At 52.7% G+C, this 17730-nt stretch overlaps 1 protein-coding gene across 2 annotated transcripts; it reads right to left on the reverse strand.

Annotated features, from left to right (window-relative positions):
• Window positions 1–593: 593 nt before the first annotated feature.
• PRRC2A (proline rich coiled-coil 2A) lies at window positions 594–15753 on the reverse strand. Of its 2 annotated transcripts, none has more exons than XM_080938180.1 (31): window positions 15595–15753; window positions 13790–13964; window positions 13120–13297; window positions 12706–12805; window positions 12546–12618; window positions 12239–12382; window positions 11916–12067; window positions 11655–11734; window positions 11360–11502; window positions 11011–11101; window positions 10697–10907; window positions 9872–10346; window positions 9341–9531; window positions 8850–9147; window positions 8320–8530; window positions 6321–8174; window positions 5604–5872; window positions 5282–5412; window positions 4930–5059; window positions 4746–4831; window positions 4322–4555; window positions 4041–4181; window positions 3870–3941; window positions 3415–3582; window positions 2207–2292; window positions 1868–2078; window positions 1600–1698; window positions 1286–1498; window positions 1057–1151; window positions 883–973; window positions 594–789 (listed from the first exon to the last, which is right to left on the reverse strand). In XM_080938180.1, exons 2-31 carry the CDS (start codon window positions 13899–13901, stop codon window positions 649–651), a joined length of 6480 nt encoding a protein of 2159 aa, XP_080794306.1. In that variant the 5' UTR covers window positions 13902–13964; window positions 15595–15753; the 3' UTR covers window positions 594–648. The 2 variants fall into 2 exon arrangements, with proteins under 2 accessions (XP_080794306.1, XP_080794305.1); XM_080938179.1 differs by having other exon boundaries at window positions 2207–2295.
• Window positions 15754–17730: the final 1977 nt, after the last annotated feature.

Genomic DNA, 17730 nt, shown 5'->3' on the forward strand with positions numbered 1-17730 from the left:
CATTTCTGTTCTCATCTTGGCCCACTATTCCCTATGCTCCCTCTCAGATTGGTAATGTATGCTCTATGCCACTGTATGTTGAAAATACATTATCTGCCTTACAAGGGTTACAGCTGAGAGACTGCAATGACTGTAAGAGACTGATATGCTATGGAGACTTCTCAAGTTGGACTGACTACATTCTTACATATTGCTACAAGCTTATGGGACCAGGGAATGGAATATGGTGGTTTAGATGAAAATGGTCCCCACAGGCTCATATGGAGTCACATCACAAGGTGTGGCCTTGTTGGAGAAGTGTCACTGCAGTGGGATTTGTTATAGTTGACTTTGTCATATACCTTTAGACAGGTACCCAACTGACCTCATCTAAGTTCTTAATTCTGGAACCATAAACAGGTAACTTACTGAACCCACTTAGTGTAAAATGTTACAGCTAATCCCCACCACCCATGACTTACCCCCCATGTTTTTTTAAATTCTTTTATTATTCTTTTTTAACAAACGGCCCCAGGGATAGGGGACTAGGGGAAGAGAAGAGGGGAAGTGAGGCTCCAGACCCACAACCCCTCCCCACCCACCCCTTTCCCCCTTATATATTTATAATCTATATACAAGCCCCGGGGATGGGGATCAAGGGGAACTCCCTCAGCGGGGTGGAGGCAATCCAGGCTCCTTCTCCCCCCGGGACCCAGGCTCCTCTGCTCTTCGGGGAGGCCCTTCTCGAGAAGGTGGCCCTGTCCGTTCCCAAGGCTTCGGCATCCAGCGCAGGGCATCTGGCGGGGAAGCCTGAGGACATGTGCAAGAGAGTAAGTCAGCAGTCTTTCGGGGGCTCAGAAGGACACCTCAACTTAGGCTGGGGTCACAGGTTTTCTCCTTCACCTGCTGGTAGAGGTCAATGCGCTGAGTTCGGAATACTCCACTGTAGGTGGAAGGTGGAGCCTTGAGACGGGAATTGAGACCAGAGAAGGGCCTAGGGGAGGAAAGATGGTCAAGATAAGCCTGTTTCAAAGAAAATCCCTGGGGATGCATAGCCTATAGCTCATTCCTGTTTACCTTCCAGATGGGGGAGTCCGTGATGACCCAGGACCCCCAAGGTTACTGCTCAGCTTTCGGTAATCCTGGAAAGGCTTTATTTCTACTGGGTGCAGCTGCAAATAAATAAATTTAAAAAAATAAATAAATAAGTAAATAAATAAAGCACCCTTTTGGACACATAGACTGAATCCTCCCACCTTTCCATCCTTCAAAAATTTGAAATACTGAATAAATCTTTACACCTTACCTCTGCTCGCCCCAAGCTAGGGGGGAAGGGCCTGGCGGGTGAAGGTAAGACCCGAGTAGCAGGAGCAGGTGGGGGCCGCACAGCCAGGTTGGGGGGCTGGAGAGCAGGACCCACAGGTAACAGAGAAAGAGGGGGTGGAGCAGGGGGTGGCGCTGGTGGCAGGGAGCCAAAGTTCACCACTGGTAGCTGTGAGTCTACCATAGGTAGAAGCATCTACAAGAAATTCCCAGTGAGCCCATTAGAAAAGGAAGGCACATGGAAAAATTCAAACTAAGCCAGAGGCAAATGAAGCGAAGTGGGAAGATCAAAGATACCTGCTGAGCAGGAGCTCCTGAAGGAAGGAAGCCACTCTGGCTACCAGGCTGCAGAGGAGTAGAGTAAAAATCTGAAGGGGATGGCAGATCCTGGCGTACCTGTTGGGAAATGGAAAGGCCAATTCTCAGGTGGGTGTGATGGCTCAAAGACTTATAATCTGAATTACATGATGTTTTCCACACTCTCCTGGACAGAGTGAGAAAACAGAACAGGTCAAGTCCCCCAAGAACATCCTCTCTGCTGCCGTAGCAGCTGCCCACCTCATACCTGAAGCAAGGGTGGGTCAGGCAAAGGGCTGGGGCAGAAAGCTGCAGAGTAGAGGAAGGATGGTGGAGGGTAGAGAACTCCCCCAGCAGGCAACTTCCCCAGCTCTGTGGCTTGCAGTGCTGAGAAATCCAGAAACTGGCCCTTGAGAGCTACCCCAGAGAGCAGTGCCGAAGGAGGGGCTGGACCTGGGGGCAGATACAGAGGCTGCGACCTGAAAAGAAGTTGGAAGAGAGGTTACTCTTCAGCCTGAGTGAGGCCTTAATCCACTATTCTTTGGCATCATCTCCCTCAATCGATCTCCACTCCCTTCGTAAGTCCGTTTCTGTTAATCTGTTTCACCTGTACTGGTGCAATGAGGGTGTCCCAGGACGGAAGCCTCCACTGTTGGGATGTAACTGAGAGTCGATGGGTGCACCCCCAGAGACCTGCTGGAGAAAAGTGAGGTAGGAGCAGTTCTAGTGTCTTTGTTCAAGAAACGCTAACTTGGGCTGGATATATATACAGCATAGTGCTGGAGGGCTCCACTGGCACGTGAGCCCCAAGTCTGATCTCTAGTGCTGCATGATGGGTGATCTTGGCTCTCAACTGGATTGAGAAACACATAGGTGACAATGTGTTTTAGAAGAGAGGGTTAACCAAGGGAAGAGCACCCACACCAAAGTGGGCAGCACCATCCCACAGGCCAAATGCCTGAACCTCAGTTCCCAGGAAGACAGATGTCAAAGTTCAAGGCCAGCCTATACTACAGAGTAAGCTCAGGGCCAACTTGATTAACTTGGCAAAACAGGGTATGGGTGGAGAGTCGGCTCAGCAGCTGAGAACAGGAACTACTTTCTCCAGGCCTAGAGCCATCTAGAACACTAGCTCCAGGGAAACCTGGCACACACCTCTGGCTTCCATGAGCACGTGCAGTCATGTGCACCTACCCACTAGAAATAAAGACAAATCCCAGTGGTTAAGTAGGTACACTGGCTGCTCTCCCAGAAGATCCCCATCTATCCTTACTCTCCACACGGTGGCCTATAGTCATCTATAACTCTAGTCCCAAGGGCACTGTACACACATGGTGCAGACATCTGCAGGCAAAACACCCATGTACATGAAATAAAAACTTCCTAAGGGGAGGGGAACTAAACCACACATCCTACTCATTGGAGGAGAAAGAAAAGTGGGACATTTTATAAATTAACCAACTTCAGGGCAGCTGAGAGAGCTCAACAGTTAAAGGCACTGCTGCCGACACTTGGTAACCAGGTGGAGGACAAGAGGACTGCAGTTGTCCTCTGAACTCTGTGCAGTGTAACGCATGCACACAAATTAAAAACATTAAAAAAAAAAAAAAACAGAAAACAAAAGAAACCATTATCCAGCTGAGCAAGCTGGTGGGGTACATCTTTAATCCCAGCACCTGGAAGGAAGAGACAGGTGAATCTGAGTTTGAGGCCAGCCTGGTCTACATACTGAATTCCAGGAAATCTCAAAAAACAAAAAAGGAAAAAAGAGAAGGCAAGGCAGAGAGGGGACTTAGGATTAAAAACAGAGCTTACTTGGGAATTAGGAGGTCCAGGGCTGCCATAGAAGACCTCAGGGTACAGACGCTGACCTGGAGGGCCGGGCTCTGGACCACACTGCCCAGAACCCAGGCTCTTGGACTGTGGCTCAGCTGAAGCAGAAGCACTAGGAAGCAGCTCCCAGTCTCTGGCTATGGGAACGACCTGAGCAAAGGAATCCTTGTCAAAATGGACTGCTTACATTCCACATCAGTGGTTCTAACGTGTTGGCCACAATCCCTTGGGGTCCCGTATCAGGTATTTACGCCCCATTTCATAACATCAACAGAATGAGTTATCAAGTAGCAATGACATAACTTCAGGGCTGGGGACAGCCAGCAGGAGGAGCTGTAGGAAGGTGGCAGCAGCACTGGGGAGGTGAGACTCACTTCACTGCCCTAGATGCTCATTGCTTACTTGCTGGCATCAAAACTCACAGGCTTCCCACCTACCTCTGTGGCTGATGTTGCCAATTCCTTCTCTCCTTTTGAAGTATCTCCTACAACTAGGCACAGGTCTGAGTCCTGTAATATGTAGGGAGATTGTAAGGGATTCAAACGTCCATCTCTGCTTATCATTCTCATACCCACTCAAGGACATGTCCAAGTACAGCCCATGCAGACCTTGTTGGTAGTGCCGAACTCTACTTGAGAGCCCGGTCGGTGGGCTGGTCGGAGAGGGCCTGGCTCTGGGCCCCGGTCTGTGCGCTGTGACCGCTCTGTGCCTATGGGACCAGGGGGCAGAGGCTGCTCCCGGGGCAGCTCCTAGATTGGGAAACAAAGTGTATTTGGGTGACGGAATGACAAACCAAGAAAAAGCATAGCACACTGGCAAAGAAAGGATAGTCAAACACAGGAATGAGGAAGGACCCTGCTGACACTTCTCATCTATCCTTCATCTTTACCTTTCTTTCCCCTTCATGGGAAGCAGGTGGCCGTCTCCTAGGAGGTTCAGAAGGTTCAGAGCCAGATGCACTCTCACCAGAAACAGCATTTAGGGGCGAGGGTCCTCCAGGCCGCTTGGGGGGTCCCTCTGCTGACCCTTTAAGTCCTCCATCAGGGGAACTTCGCTGACTGCAGGGACCTGACGACACCTGAGAATCTCCACTCAGGTCCACCCCACTGTCAGACTGACTCATCTGAGGAGTGGAGAAGGAGCGAAGTTAAACACCTGACACCTGAGAGGTGTCATATACCAACCAACCGAGGAAAGGAGACAACACCAAGAGAACAGCCTCTAGAGCAGTGTGTATTCAGAACGGGTGAAGAAATGACTGATGCTCATAACCCTCACCCTCACTGCCAACCCCCCTTCCAGTGTCTACTCACCTCTGTGCCTGCCACATCCTCAAAGGGACTCAGGGGCTCCATCCAGGGCTCTATGGAGCCGGGCTGGTAACTCTTTCGGCTTGTGGCTGGAGAACACCAACCATGAGGCAGGCAGTGAGAAAACTAAGACCTACCTCACACCACGGTCCCTACTCCAATCTTTCCCCTCACCAGCCTTCCTTACCAGTATGTAAACGATTCCAGATGTGGGGAGTTAGGGCCTCTGTGCCTGAATCTCTGGATTCTTCCTGAGGGCCTGGGACCTCAGGCTTAGAGCCCAAGAATCCAGAGCTATGAGAAGCTGGCACAGTTTCCTAAAGATGAAAAAAACCCAGAAGGGCAAAATACAAATAAACTTAGGCAGAGTGAGGAGTAGCAGCAGCAGGGGAGACAGATACATGGGAGACAAGTGATCATTGATGAGGATCTGGGGTGAGAACGAGCGGAACAGAATGTAAAAAGCATACAGAAAGCATAACCAAGAACCTTCAAAGGTGGGAGTACAATGAGGCCCAATCTCCAGCCCCATCCCTCACCTCCTGCAGCAGCTCCGGTTTTCGGGGAGGCCGCTCCCGCCGTTTCGGGGGGAAGGGATTAACCCCGGCAGAGTCCCGGGGAGTCCCGCCCACCCCCCTCACCATCGGCCCTGGCTCCTCGAAGTGGGAGTCTGGGGAAAAGGGGAAAACTGTCAGCATCTACCTCATTCTACCACTGACCCTAGCCTGCTCTCCCGACTCCGCCTCCCAGCCCTTCCAGCTCTACAGAACCCAGGAACAGGGGCTCCATGACTTCTGCTCCCCATTCCAGCACCTGACCTTTGGGGATGGAGTCATTCCCACCCGCTTGCCTCCAGCTTACCAGAACCAATAGCGTTGCTGACCCTCGGGGGGTCATAATGGGTTGAGGGCCGAGGGGAGGAGCCCTGAGGGGCTTGGGGAGGCCCAGGCTTAGGCCTTGGGTGCCCCCCTGGTGCAGTTACATTTCCTTGGCGGCTGCTAAGTTGGGCCAGAGCCTGTTGGATGCCGGCAGGGTTGCTGTGAATAACTTGGTCCAGGCGGAAAACAGCAGAGCTGCTGGGAGGTGGTGGAGGCAGAGGAAGTCCCGGGGGTCGCTCCTCAGGAGGACGGCTGGAGAAAGCAGAGCATCAGCTCCAGGGCTCAGTAAACTATGATCCTGACCCCTATAAGTCAAGCATCTACTTTCCAGCTTCTCCACTGACATCCCATTCTCTCCCCAGATACTGCTTCCAAGCTTTATTTACAAAGGTGTGCTGAGAAAACCACACACATTTGGGGATAGTCATTCCCACCCATTTTCCTCCAGCTCACCACAATGGATAGTGCTGTTGGCCCAGGAGGGGGTGGTGTGGTGTCATTACAGGTTGGGGCCTGAGGGGAGGAGCCCTAAGGGGCTTAGGAGACATGCATGGGGACTGCCAACTCTTTACTAACTGCCAAGATGGAACCTCTATGGTGCCTTCCTGATGCCTGACTTATTCATAAAATCCCAACTCTCTGGTACCCACCCTCAACCCAATAACCCCAAGAATATACTTAGCTATCTACCCTTACCCACCTTCGGTTCTTGGGAGAGGGCCAGCTCCTCTTATCCCCTCGCCCTGGGCCAGACCGTCCCCCAGGGCCTGCACCACCACCTCCACTACTGCCACCACCACTGCCAGTCTTGCCCCCAGTGCCTGGGCGCCGGTTTTGACGATCCATGCCTGGCCGTTGACTCGAGAAGCTACGCTTGCTCAAATCCTTGGCTCGTTGGCTGAGGTCTCCACGAGACATGGTTGAAATGCCTGGTCCAGACCCACCTGAACTGCCCCCAGGAGTCCCCACAGCTTTAGAGGTCATAAGTGCTGCTGGGGGAGTCTCCTTGTCACCCCTGCGCTCACTGGCAAAGTCACTGCTCTCTGATGCAGTCTCCCATTCCTCATTGGCTTGGTCTGAGTTCTGGTTTGACAGATCAGGAGACTTAGCAGCTGTGCGGCGAGGGGGTGGGGGAACGGTGACTGTTGCTAGTGTTTCCTCAGGTCCAGGGGCGGAGGCTGGCAGGGCTAGGGAAGGGGGCTTGCCATCAGCTCCTCTGGCGGCATTTTCACGTTCTTGTTTCAGCCTTCGGAAACGAGGTGGTTTGTCCTGCTGCTGAGCCCTGCCATGTCGCCTTCGCCGGGGTCGCTCCCCATCTTCCATGCCTACACCCATGTTGCCAGCTCGGGACATAGGGGACAGAGGCCCTGAGATCAGCTTCTCTTTCAAAGGCTCCTTATTTGGAGGCAAAGGACATGTGGGAGGTTTCTTTGGAACCAGGGACTTGGCTGGAGGACTCCAGCCGGAGCAAACAGGAGGGGGCCGCCCCCCGCCTCGGCCACGGCGTGATGGCACTCCTCTGGGAGTGAAGACACGACCACCTCGGGCAGTAGAGAATCGGGCTGGGGCTGGTGATGGGGGAGCTCCTGGTTGTGGGGGGACAAGAGGGACTTGAGCAAGCACTCCCTCTTTGGGTGGAGGAGCTTCCTTGTCAGAGGGGGCAAGGTCACTCTCGTGAGTCTCACTGCCTGTTTCAGAGCCACGCTGGCGACGTCTCTTGGGGATTTCTTCATATTCTGAACCCTCACTTCGTGTCTCACTGGCTGTGCGGCCTCGGGGAGCAGAAGGGTGGTTTGTTCCCCCTGCACCACCCCCACGCCCATCGTCTCCTCGGAACTCTCTGTAACTTCGGAATTCACGGCTCCGGGTGCCCCGACCCCGGCCCCCATAGGTTCCCCGGAAACCCCTTCCTCTGGCAAAATACTCGCCTCTGCCCCGACCACGGCAAGATGTCGGGCCTACTCTTTCATAGGAATAGTCCCTCCGAAGCCTAGGCGCAGGAGACAGGTTCCCACCTGGTGGGGTTTCTTTGGAGCCCATCTTTCCCTTAGCTGTCTTGAGTGCATCCGGCTTTGGAACCTTGGGGGTCTCATCTCCCTGTTCTAGGGACTTAGGAGGCAATTCATCTACTTTTACAGGTGGTGGTGGCTTCTTTATAGGCCCAGCTCGGCGAGGAGGGACACCTGGCTCCTCTGGAGGGACTCCACGTCGACAACTGCCTGGTCGGGGGCCCCAGCGAGTCTCGGTACGATTCTCTCTGCGTGGTGGCGGTGGGCCTTGGCCTCCGCCTCCAACTCCACGGGCAGGCTTTCTGCCTGCTTCTGGCCCGGACAGCTGTGGCGGTTCCTCCTTGGGGGGTTCCTTCTTGGGTGGTGGAGCCTGCATCTTGGCAGCCTCCTCACTGCCTGGAGGCCAGGGTAGTGGACGGGGTCCTGGGGGAGCTGATTCTTCCAGAGGGAATCTCGAGATCGGGGGCCCAGGAGTTCCATTCTCTGGAAAACCTGGATAATTAGCCAGATAAGGTGGGGGGGGAGGTACTGGAGGAGTCTCGCTCCTGAAAGAGAAACAGAAAAGTTTGTTATGAGGAGGAACATAAGCAGATGAGAATTAGGATGTAGACACTCCTTCCATGGGCACCCCATCACCTCAGATGACCCACACTATTCTCAGGCCTGCCCAGCTCCTCCCTAGCAACTCACCTCAGACTCTTCTCCTCCTCATCTGCTGCCTGGCGCAGTGGTGAGGTAAGAGGGCGAGGATCAGTGGGTGTGGTGGTAAAGACATCTCCTACCCAGGCCAACTTGGGGTCCACTGGTGGGGTGCCCCGTTCCCGCAACAAAGGGGGTGCATGGCGTTCAAATGGCTCTGAGCTTGAGCCCCCACTATCTGAGCGTTCCCGGGGAACCAGGCCTAAGAAAACAAAGAAATCACCGTCACAGCCTGAGAGCAAGCAGCACCTGCAGCTCCTGTTCTGTGAGGGTTCTGCCTTTCTTGTGAAAACAAGCTAACCACTCAGCTTTCCTATGAAGGAATCAAGCCCCACAAATAAAATGTGCCCTCATAGGAAAGCTGAGTGGTTAGCTCACTACTTACCTCTTCCCCAAGCTTAGTCTCTCTCACAAGACCCTAAGTGCTAAACAGATATACCACCACGTTCCCTGGCTATCCACCAAAGACAGTATTCCCTCCCGGGACTAGGGAGGTCACCAGCACTCCCATGGATCCGTACCAGAGGGATGCACACCAGGAGGGTAGAAGTCCAGAGGGGGCCGGCCCTGGAGAAGCCGAGGGTCCACATAAGGAGGAATCATCATCCAGCGGGGGTCAAAGTTCATTGGAGGCATTGGTGGGGGCCGGCCCAGAGCACCTGGGTACAGGGCTTTGGGAGGTGGAGGTGGTGCCTGTGGGGCAGGAACAGCTCCCAGGGTCACAGGCTGTGGTGGTGATGGGGGCACTGGGGCAGGAGGGGCAGTGCCTTGTTGCTGCTGCTGCCACTGCTGCTGCTGCTGCTGCTTCAGGAGCTGCTCCTGCAAGGAATGAGACAGATGAAGATCACCACAGCCTACAAAAGGGCAAAGGAGAGAGAGAGTTAAGGCAGTGACATGGCAATGATATGAGTGGAGGGAGCTGTGGTACAACAGAAAGATGAACCCAGGCCTGAAGACACAGAACGGTAAAGAGATACAAACAGACCCCCAAATGGAAAGATCTTGGCCTTACCTGTTGCTGCCTCTGGAAACGAGGTGGCAATGACTTCTGGTATTTGGGGTAGCCCAAGCCCTGACTGGGGGGCTGTCGAGTGGGAGCAACCCCATCACCCTTGGGTTCCACTTTTGGGGCTGGGGGTGTGGTAGGTGGAGGAACCTCTTCTGGTGGTTCAGGACCCTCTTTTGAAGGCAGTTGGGGTTCCACTGCATTTAAGAACAGAGTGACTTGGTCCATCACAACAGTCAAATGTCCCAGAAATTCCACCCCTAGGTTATGTAAATATTCAGTCCTGTTTAAGAGCCATAAAAATACTTTGAGGCCTCAAGTATTCCTGTGATACTACCAGAAAACACAAAAGCAGAAAACAGAAAAGACATCCAACAAAATGTTTAGCTTCTCCTCCCACACATCCTACACTACAGTTCAATAAAAACCAATCACTCTCTTCTACTGACACCCATCTTTGACACCCAGTACCCCCGCCCCCACCTTAAGCCTAGCAGAGACTTCGGAAACCCAGTAGACCCTATTCCTTTCTCATACCTGGGCTGGCTTCGAAGCTGCCACTGCTGGTGCTACTGGCAGTGCCACCCCCACTCACCAGAGTGGGAACTGGAGCCACACCTGGACTCGGGGCAGACTGCACAGGAGGGGCTTGTGCTGGCTCTTCAGGTTCTTTCTCTGGTGTTGGGGTTGGTGTTGGTGGCAGAGCTGGAGGTGTAGGGATTTCTTTGGGGACAGCAGGTGGTAGAGCTGGGGCAGGAGGGGTAACAGGTGGGGCTGCAGGCTCTGCTTTGAGCCGCTTGTCAGGTGCTCCAAACTTTTCATCAAGACGCTTAAGTTTTTCAGCACAGGCTGCCCGGCGCTCCTCCTGCATGCGTCGCTCTTCCTCTTCCCTGCGCCTCCGGGCACGTTCCACTGCCAGGGAGATCTCTGAAGAAGACTGTTTCCGACGCTGCCGCCATGCCTCATCCTCATCCTCAGGTGCTGGAGGTTTGCAGGGAGGACCCCCTCGATCCTGGCAATGGGCAAACCCAGCAGGCCAGGCCTGTCAGTCATTCTACCTTCTACCACCTCTTTCAAAGATCAAACAACTGTCCATAGCTACAGGATAAAAGAACCAGACCTCGGAACTGATGGTCTCTGGGTGGAGATAAATTCTTCACCCTTTTTTCTGGTTCCTTTTTTACTTTGGAGACCTAATCACGAAAGCCTTCCTTCCCAGCATCCCAACTCCCCTAGAACCAAAGGCTCCCAAATGTTTCTCAGATACAACCCTAGTCCTACCCTAGCTCACTGTCATTACCTTCAACTATTCAGTTGATGCCCCCCACAATTGATCCTCAACCCCGAATTGTAGACACTCACTGGGTAGTCCCCAGGGGGCCCCCAGTTCCCAACAGGCCCCCGGTGAGGTGGAGGTGGGGGAGGCTTTGGGGTAGGAGGAGCTGGCTCTGTCTCTGAAGGCCGAGAGTTCTCTGTCCAGGCTGTCTTGGGAGGGGGCAATTCGCTGCCAGGTGAGGTGCCCTTTTTGCCATCTGTCTCGGGTTCCTCACCAGCAGCTGACTGGGGATCCTTGCTGTGGGCAGATCACAGTATGAATAAACTCTGCTATACTCGGCCCTATGAGGCTATGACACCCCCAGAGAAACAAACAGCCCCTCCTCTGTGCCCTGACTCACTGGCCCTCAGCTCCCTCCTCATCAGAGTCTCGCCCATCTTCCTCATCACTGAACTTGAGCTTTTCAGTGTAGTCGACCTCCTCATGGGCCCCTGAGGTAAAAGAAAGGAACATTAAGTAAACTAAGCAGTGTGCTCTCCATTCCCAGATAGCTTCCCAGAACGCAGCCAACAGTCTGGAACTACAAGAGCAGGCTCAGTCAGTGCTAACCGTCCTCACCCCACAGTACTTGGCAGCACTAAGCTTCGTATCATTCCTTATCTCTTACCCCTTTCACATCTGCCTGCCTCTCACAAGACCTATTATTTCTTCATCAAATTTTACTTTTGAGGATCCAAATATTCAGTTACCTGCCCAACCATCATCATTTTCCTGGTCCAATTGGTCAAACTCTTTGAGATTATCTTCTTTAAGAATAGAAGGTCGACCCACAGGCTCTACAAGGCGCATTGGTGGCCCTGAGCCCCGGGGGCCCGCCACACGGGGAAAACGGCTATGTATTGGGAAAAAAAGGAGGGCAATGTTAAATACAACATGTAGCAGAATCACGTACAAAACGGAATCCCCTAGATACAAAAACCATCTCTTCCCAAGTAGCCTCCTTACCCTACTCCCCAATAACAAACCCAGAATTTGATTACTTACCTGGGCCCATCAGGAGTCGGATATCTATAAGGCCCCTGGGGTCCATAGGGTGGAGGGAATGGGAGATATGGGGGATACATCTGCAAAAAGGCCCAACAATAGCTGCTAAGAAGGATAAGTAGCCTGCCAGCCCTTCAAACAGACCATCCTCCCATCCCCCTATCTCACTGGGGTCTACTTTCTGTGTCTTCCAAAGACTAAGTCCTAATTCTTAACACTGGCTTTTAGTGCACCACTCCCAAGTAACATAGCCAAACTCACAAAGGGCGGCATCATTCCGCGGTAGGGAGGGAACTGGGGTGGGCCTGAAGGCTGCAGCCCACCCCGGGGATCATGACCATGATGAAGTTTGGAGTCCGGGCCCTCCAGTTCATCAGGGCCACGCCCACCTCCGTCCCTCCAAGTTGTAGAATCTGTAGTTTAGAAATGCAAAGGGGAGGAAAAGGTAAGTTACCACTGATTGGGGCCAATTGGATGCATCAAAAAGACGGAGAAGGTGAGTAGTACAGCATGCAGCTCTTCCACAGAATAGGCATGATCCTGGTTAGGAGGCAAACACTCACTCACACAAGGCAGCCACTCACTTTGGGGGCGGAGGCTTGGTCCGGGCCCAGACGACTGTTCGGCAGACTCCCTTTCCTTGGCAGCCTTGTCCTGGTCTCCAGCCGCCTGCAGGGTCGGAAATTCCTCTCGAGAGAATCGCGACAGTAGGCTTGATGCCCTTCCACCTGTTGAGATGAGGTGTACATCAGGCAGGGGTTCACTTTCTGAGCATGTACATAAAAATGGAAGGCTCTAAATCCTGGGTGATTTAGACACATGACAAAAGGACCTCTCCTAAAGGGATGCATGGCCCCTGCCTCCCATATGCTCCAACATTCTTGCTCTCACCATCTCCATGGGCTCCATGGGTGACACTGGCTTGTGCCCAGGACTTTACCCCGCTTGGAACCGAAGGAGTATTCTGGAGAAGCAAAGGTAGTAAGTGGCCATTAGGAGAGCAGAATAAGGGTCATTCTCCCTCTTCCAACCCCTCTAGTTCTCCAGGTACCTCGGGGGCTGTTGGGGGTCGTTTCGGCTGGTTGGAGGCAGGCGTCTGTGAAGCCGGCAGTGGCTGCGATTCCGGCGGCTGAGCGGTTGAGGCATCGGAACTGGGATGGCAGGAAGGAAAGGTCACACGGAGTGAGATGTCACTTCCTTAGTACTCGTATATCAAGTATAAAGCTGGAACTGACCCTACCCTAGCACCTACAAATGCTAGGACAAAATAACTGTCACACAGGCCTTTGTCTGTTTCTTCCTGTTTTCTCTCCTTCTAAGTTTAAGGTTTCATTTCTTTGTCATCTACCAAACTACTAGGTTCAGAAGGTGCTTCTCTTGGTCTCCGGCTGAAACAGACCATGCCTTAATATACTCCCAAACTCAAAGCTAAAAGAATCATTAGGTTCCACAGGCCTCTTTCTACCTCTTGGGGTCGGACTGCTCCTGTTTGCTTGCCCATCCTGTTCCGTCTTTCGGCACTAGTGAGACATTGGGGTCATTGCCTTTGTTCTCGGCTTTCAGGCTTGGAAGGTTGGCTGGGGGTGGCATACGCCGGGCAATGGCAACTTTTCCGAGACTCTGCAGGCCATGTCGAGGGGCAACTGAAGAAAAGGTGGAAAGAAAGGGTCAAAAAGACCTCACATGGGAGACCTAACTGTCTGTGCCTCATCCACAGATCCCACTTAAGATAATCCTACAACCTCTTCACTATATACAGGCCTCTCTCAGAAGCCATTCATTATTCAATAATCTCTAAGCTCTCCTGGGAAAGGTGAGATACAGCAGAATCATTGCTCCTCTGTGGGATGGTTGATCCTGAGCCTGCGGGGGGGCAAGCTGGCCCAGACCTTTCCAAATCCACCACATTTCTTTGCCTCCAATTCTTACGTGTCCAAGGACAGGGAACCAAAAACACGCCTTTGTAGGAGGATGACTTGTGTTTTACCCAGAGCCCAGCACCCCCTTCAGCACTGAAGAAAGAGGTCACCAGTGTTCCTCTGGTCTGTTAGTTGCCTTTGTTGAAGAGTTCCAAATCCTATACCCCACACACGCTCAGCCTGCAAATATCAGAAGCTTCTTTGCAAGACCCTCACCAGTGGGTTTCTGGATCTCTAAGGACTTGCCCTTATACGTATCAAACAGGTTGAGCGAGGAATACTTCTTTCCATCCTTCCCCTTGGCAGTCGGCCCCGAGCGATCGGACATTGCGCTGGAAGCTCATTGAGTACGTTGGGTCCTGCAGGCACCTCCCCCAAAACGAGCCGGTGCCTGTGGGCCAGAGAGTAGGCAGCTCAGGTTCTGCCCCTTTCATAGACAAAAGCCTAGAAGATCTCTGCATTCTCTTTAGATATGTGACTCTCTAGCTTGTGTAAACTACCACAGTCTCTTAAGCAACCACAATCCACTCAGCTTCCACAGCCAGTCCCTCTCCAAGTATCCTGACAAAGAAAACCAGTAACAACCCATTATCTTCCCCACCTACCCTTTGTGCCACTTTAGACATGCAGCTAATCTTTTAATTTCAGAGATATATGATAAAATTGAAGAACCAAGTCAAAGCCCCAGAGAAAACCAGAATGAGGTACACAACTCCATCGAGCAAGTACGAGAACTTCAGATTGCCAACCTATTAGGCACTGGCTCCCTAATCACGCCCCAGGGCCCCAGGTTCCATTCCCAGCAGCCTTAAGTCCCATCTGGGGAGGTTTGAAGGAAGGTATGCTGGGAGCTTAAGGATTTTTATGAGCTTGCTCTGCCAGACCGGGAGCTAGTGCCAGAATAATCCTTACTAAACAACAGGGGCTCCACACACTCCCAGGCTGGACAAACCCCTGTACACAGAATATTCCATCTATTTCTTAACTAGCCCCCACTTAGCTCTTGGAAACAATTCTGCTTACAGAAGAAAAAAGAAAACAAACTAGTAGACCCAATGTAAAACTGAGGGGAAACACAGCATTATGGAGCTAACTAAAATACCCTGTAACCATGGGCCAGACAGCAAAGAGTCAAAACCAGAACCAGATACAATTTTTATCCTCATCCAGTCTCTTCATACACCGTCATTTGTTTCCCTAACAGACCTTACTCCCCAGGCAGGCCAAACTCTACATCTTAGTCCTTTCTAGAGGCCAGGCATTCACTTGTGGGTGGGAACAGTGTGAAAAAGAGATGGAAGATAGCAAGAAAGCGTGCAGGCCTAGGATGAAAGCCAAAATTGGGTTGAGAACTTTACCACAAGCGAGAGACAAGAAGATGGGGGTTGCTCCACAGGCACTTAAGGAAGCCAATCAGAAATCTACCATGAGAAGGGAAAAGCAGGAAAATCGTAGAGCAGACAGATTTACACTAATAAGGAGAGGATCAACGAGAAAGCAGGGAGGGAAGCAGGAACGGCTGAGGAAGGCTGGGAAAGTGGCAGTGTCAAGGGAGCTCGGAAGAAAAGAGGAAAAAGGGAAAAGCAGAGGCTTGGTGAATGCAGAAAGGCAGAGATGCTGGGCGAAAGCAGGGCTCCAGAATGGGAGTGACTCGACTCAAAGACTAAGAAAGAACGTGAACCATAGCGCCGGGTGGTAGGAAGGGCTCCAGTAACACGAAGAGACCCTCAAAGGGAAGGACTACAGGCGGCGGCGGAGCCACAGACGGGCCGAGGGAACGACGCGAGCAGGAACTGCGGCCTGGGAGCGCGGTCGTGCCCCGAGGAGAGGGCTGCAGGGCTGCCGTCGGCCCCCCGACCCTCCACAGCCGTCTGGGAGCGGCCGGCGCAGCCCGAGGGGGAGGGGCAGGCCGGCGGCAGGAGGACAAGATGGCGGCGGCTGATGGCAGCTTCTCCCCCGGCCCGCCGCTGCCGCCGCCCCGCGCCGGAAAGGGCGTCAGCGCCCGGCTCGCCCAGACTCACCTGGCCGGGTGCGTGGGGGTCCGGGACCCGGGATTAGAGGCTTCCCGGGGCGGATGGCAGCGGGGCGGGGGCGGATGGCGGCGGATGGCGCCGCGCTCGGCTCCTCCCGTCTCCCTCGCTCACTCCGCGGCTGGGCTCCGACTAACGGCCCATCCGGGCAACCGCCGCCCCCGGGAGCACCCCCCACCTCCCGCCTCCCACCGCGCTGGGCACGCCCCCTGATTTGCATAGGAGGCGGAGCCCTGTCCTCTCCGACCCTTCCGCTCTTCAGGGCTGTCCCTGCTTTAAAAAATAAAGGTAGTGTGTGGAGGATATTTGCATAAAGGGGAGGGACTTACAGACGCTAGGACGCCGGTTGGCTAGAGAGACGCCTTGGCGTCGGCAGTTGAGACGCGTAGCCCCGGCGGAATGCCGGGCCGTTGAGGCGCAGAATTTACACGACGGATGGTGGGAGAAAAAGGATGCGCATGCGTGTTACGTCCGCGGAAGGATGGGAGCGGAGAGAGACGCAGGAAAGGGATGCTAGGCCCCGGCCACTCTCAGCGGAGGAGACGGAAAGAACCGCGACAAATGGAAGGGATTAGCTAGTCGAGAGCGGAGTTACATGGACCCTCCAAGCATTTCAAGTCTGGTGTCCATTCGGGAGAGGTAAACGCGTTAGGGAGGCGGGGCTTTCCAGTTATCAAATCACGTCATGCAAATGAAGTGGATAAGCAAGCCAATCAAAGGGTCCAGAGGAGTGTATCATTGACTTTCTTCGAGTAGGCGTTCTTCCAGCGGGTCGGGGTATTTGCATAATATATGCAAATAATTTGAACAAAGACAAGGAATGACCTACTCTTCCAAATTTTAGCAGCGGATAACTACGGCGGACATTAGGCGTTTAATCTTATGCTCAGTAATTTTCAAAAGTGGGTTTTTGTAGTTAATGCTCTCAACGATGAGTTTCAGCTTTAAAGGTAGTACTGTTTCCCCTCTTTGTTTCTCAATGCTTGACTGTAGAATCCTTTGCTTCTCACCACACCTACTACCTACTCAACATTTTTTGTGTTAATTTTTAATGTACGTTGGTGGGTGCACTGGAGTGCTTGTGCAGGGCAGAGGTTGACATCCGGAGGGCTTTCCCCGAACACTTTTTTTTTAATTTTGGAGACATATTCTTTCATCTTTCAGTGAATCTTGATACTTGGGTGGGTGAGCGCCGATTTCAAATGGACAAGCCAACGAGCTCCAGAGATCTACCTGTCTCTGCATCCCGGTACTGAAGCTAGAGACAGGTGATCTGCCAAGCCTCTCTGTGCGCACAGGAGGCCCAGACGTAGGTCCTCGTGCTTGTGTGCAAGCATTTCATCCACTGCTCCATCTCCCCAACTCTAACATTCTTTATTCATTATTTTTTTTATTTTATGTGTATGCATACCTACATATACACATCTGCACCAAGCAGGTCCCTGGTGCCGAAGAGGAGATCAGAACAAGATGTTGGATCTCTTTGAACTGGAATTACTGGGGATTGTGAGCTCCCAGATATAGGTGTTGGGGATCAAATCCAGGTCCTCTGAAAGAACAGCATTGTGCTAAGCCATCTCTCCATTGGCCATCAGTAACATTTTGAAGTACCAGAGACTTGCACAGGATGTTGTAGAGGCAGATGAGTAACCTGACTGTCCTAGTGGGAACAGGTTAAAAATTGTATGGGGAGAGGGAGAAGGTAGAGCTTGGCTGGCATTTACAGTAATTCCAGTGCTGCAGAGGCAAGAGACAGGTGGATTCCTAGGATTCACTGGCCTGCCAGCATACTGCTCTCTTAGGCTAGTTCAGAGCCCATGAGAGAACCCATCTCAAAACCACACACAAAAACAAGGTGGACATAACTGAGAAATGGCAGCCAAGGCTGACCTCTGGATTCCATATGTACCTGCATCATCCCCCCCCCACACACAGGGAGGGGTGCGGGGAGAGAGAAAGAGAAACGGTGCAAATCTTAGTCAATTTGGAGAGATACTGAAACTGAAATGCTGCCTGGTGTCAAGGGTTGAAGGATCCTAGGCTCACTTAGCAGGAAGCTGCAGTTCCAATTGCTACCAAGGTTTGAAGAATCCTGATCCTTTCCCTACTACCCAAGAGCCACATTGA

This window comes from Micromys minutus, assembly GCF_963924665.1.
Source record: "Micromys minutus genome assembly, chromosome: 25".
Lineage (NCBI taxonomy): Eukaryota > Metazoa > Chordata > Mammalia > Rodentia > Muridae > Micromys > Micromys minutus.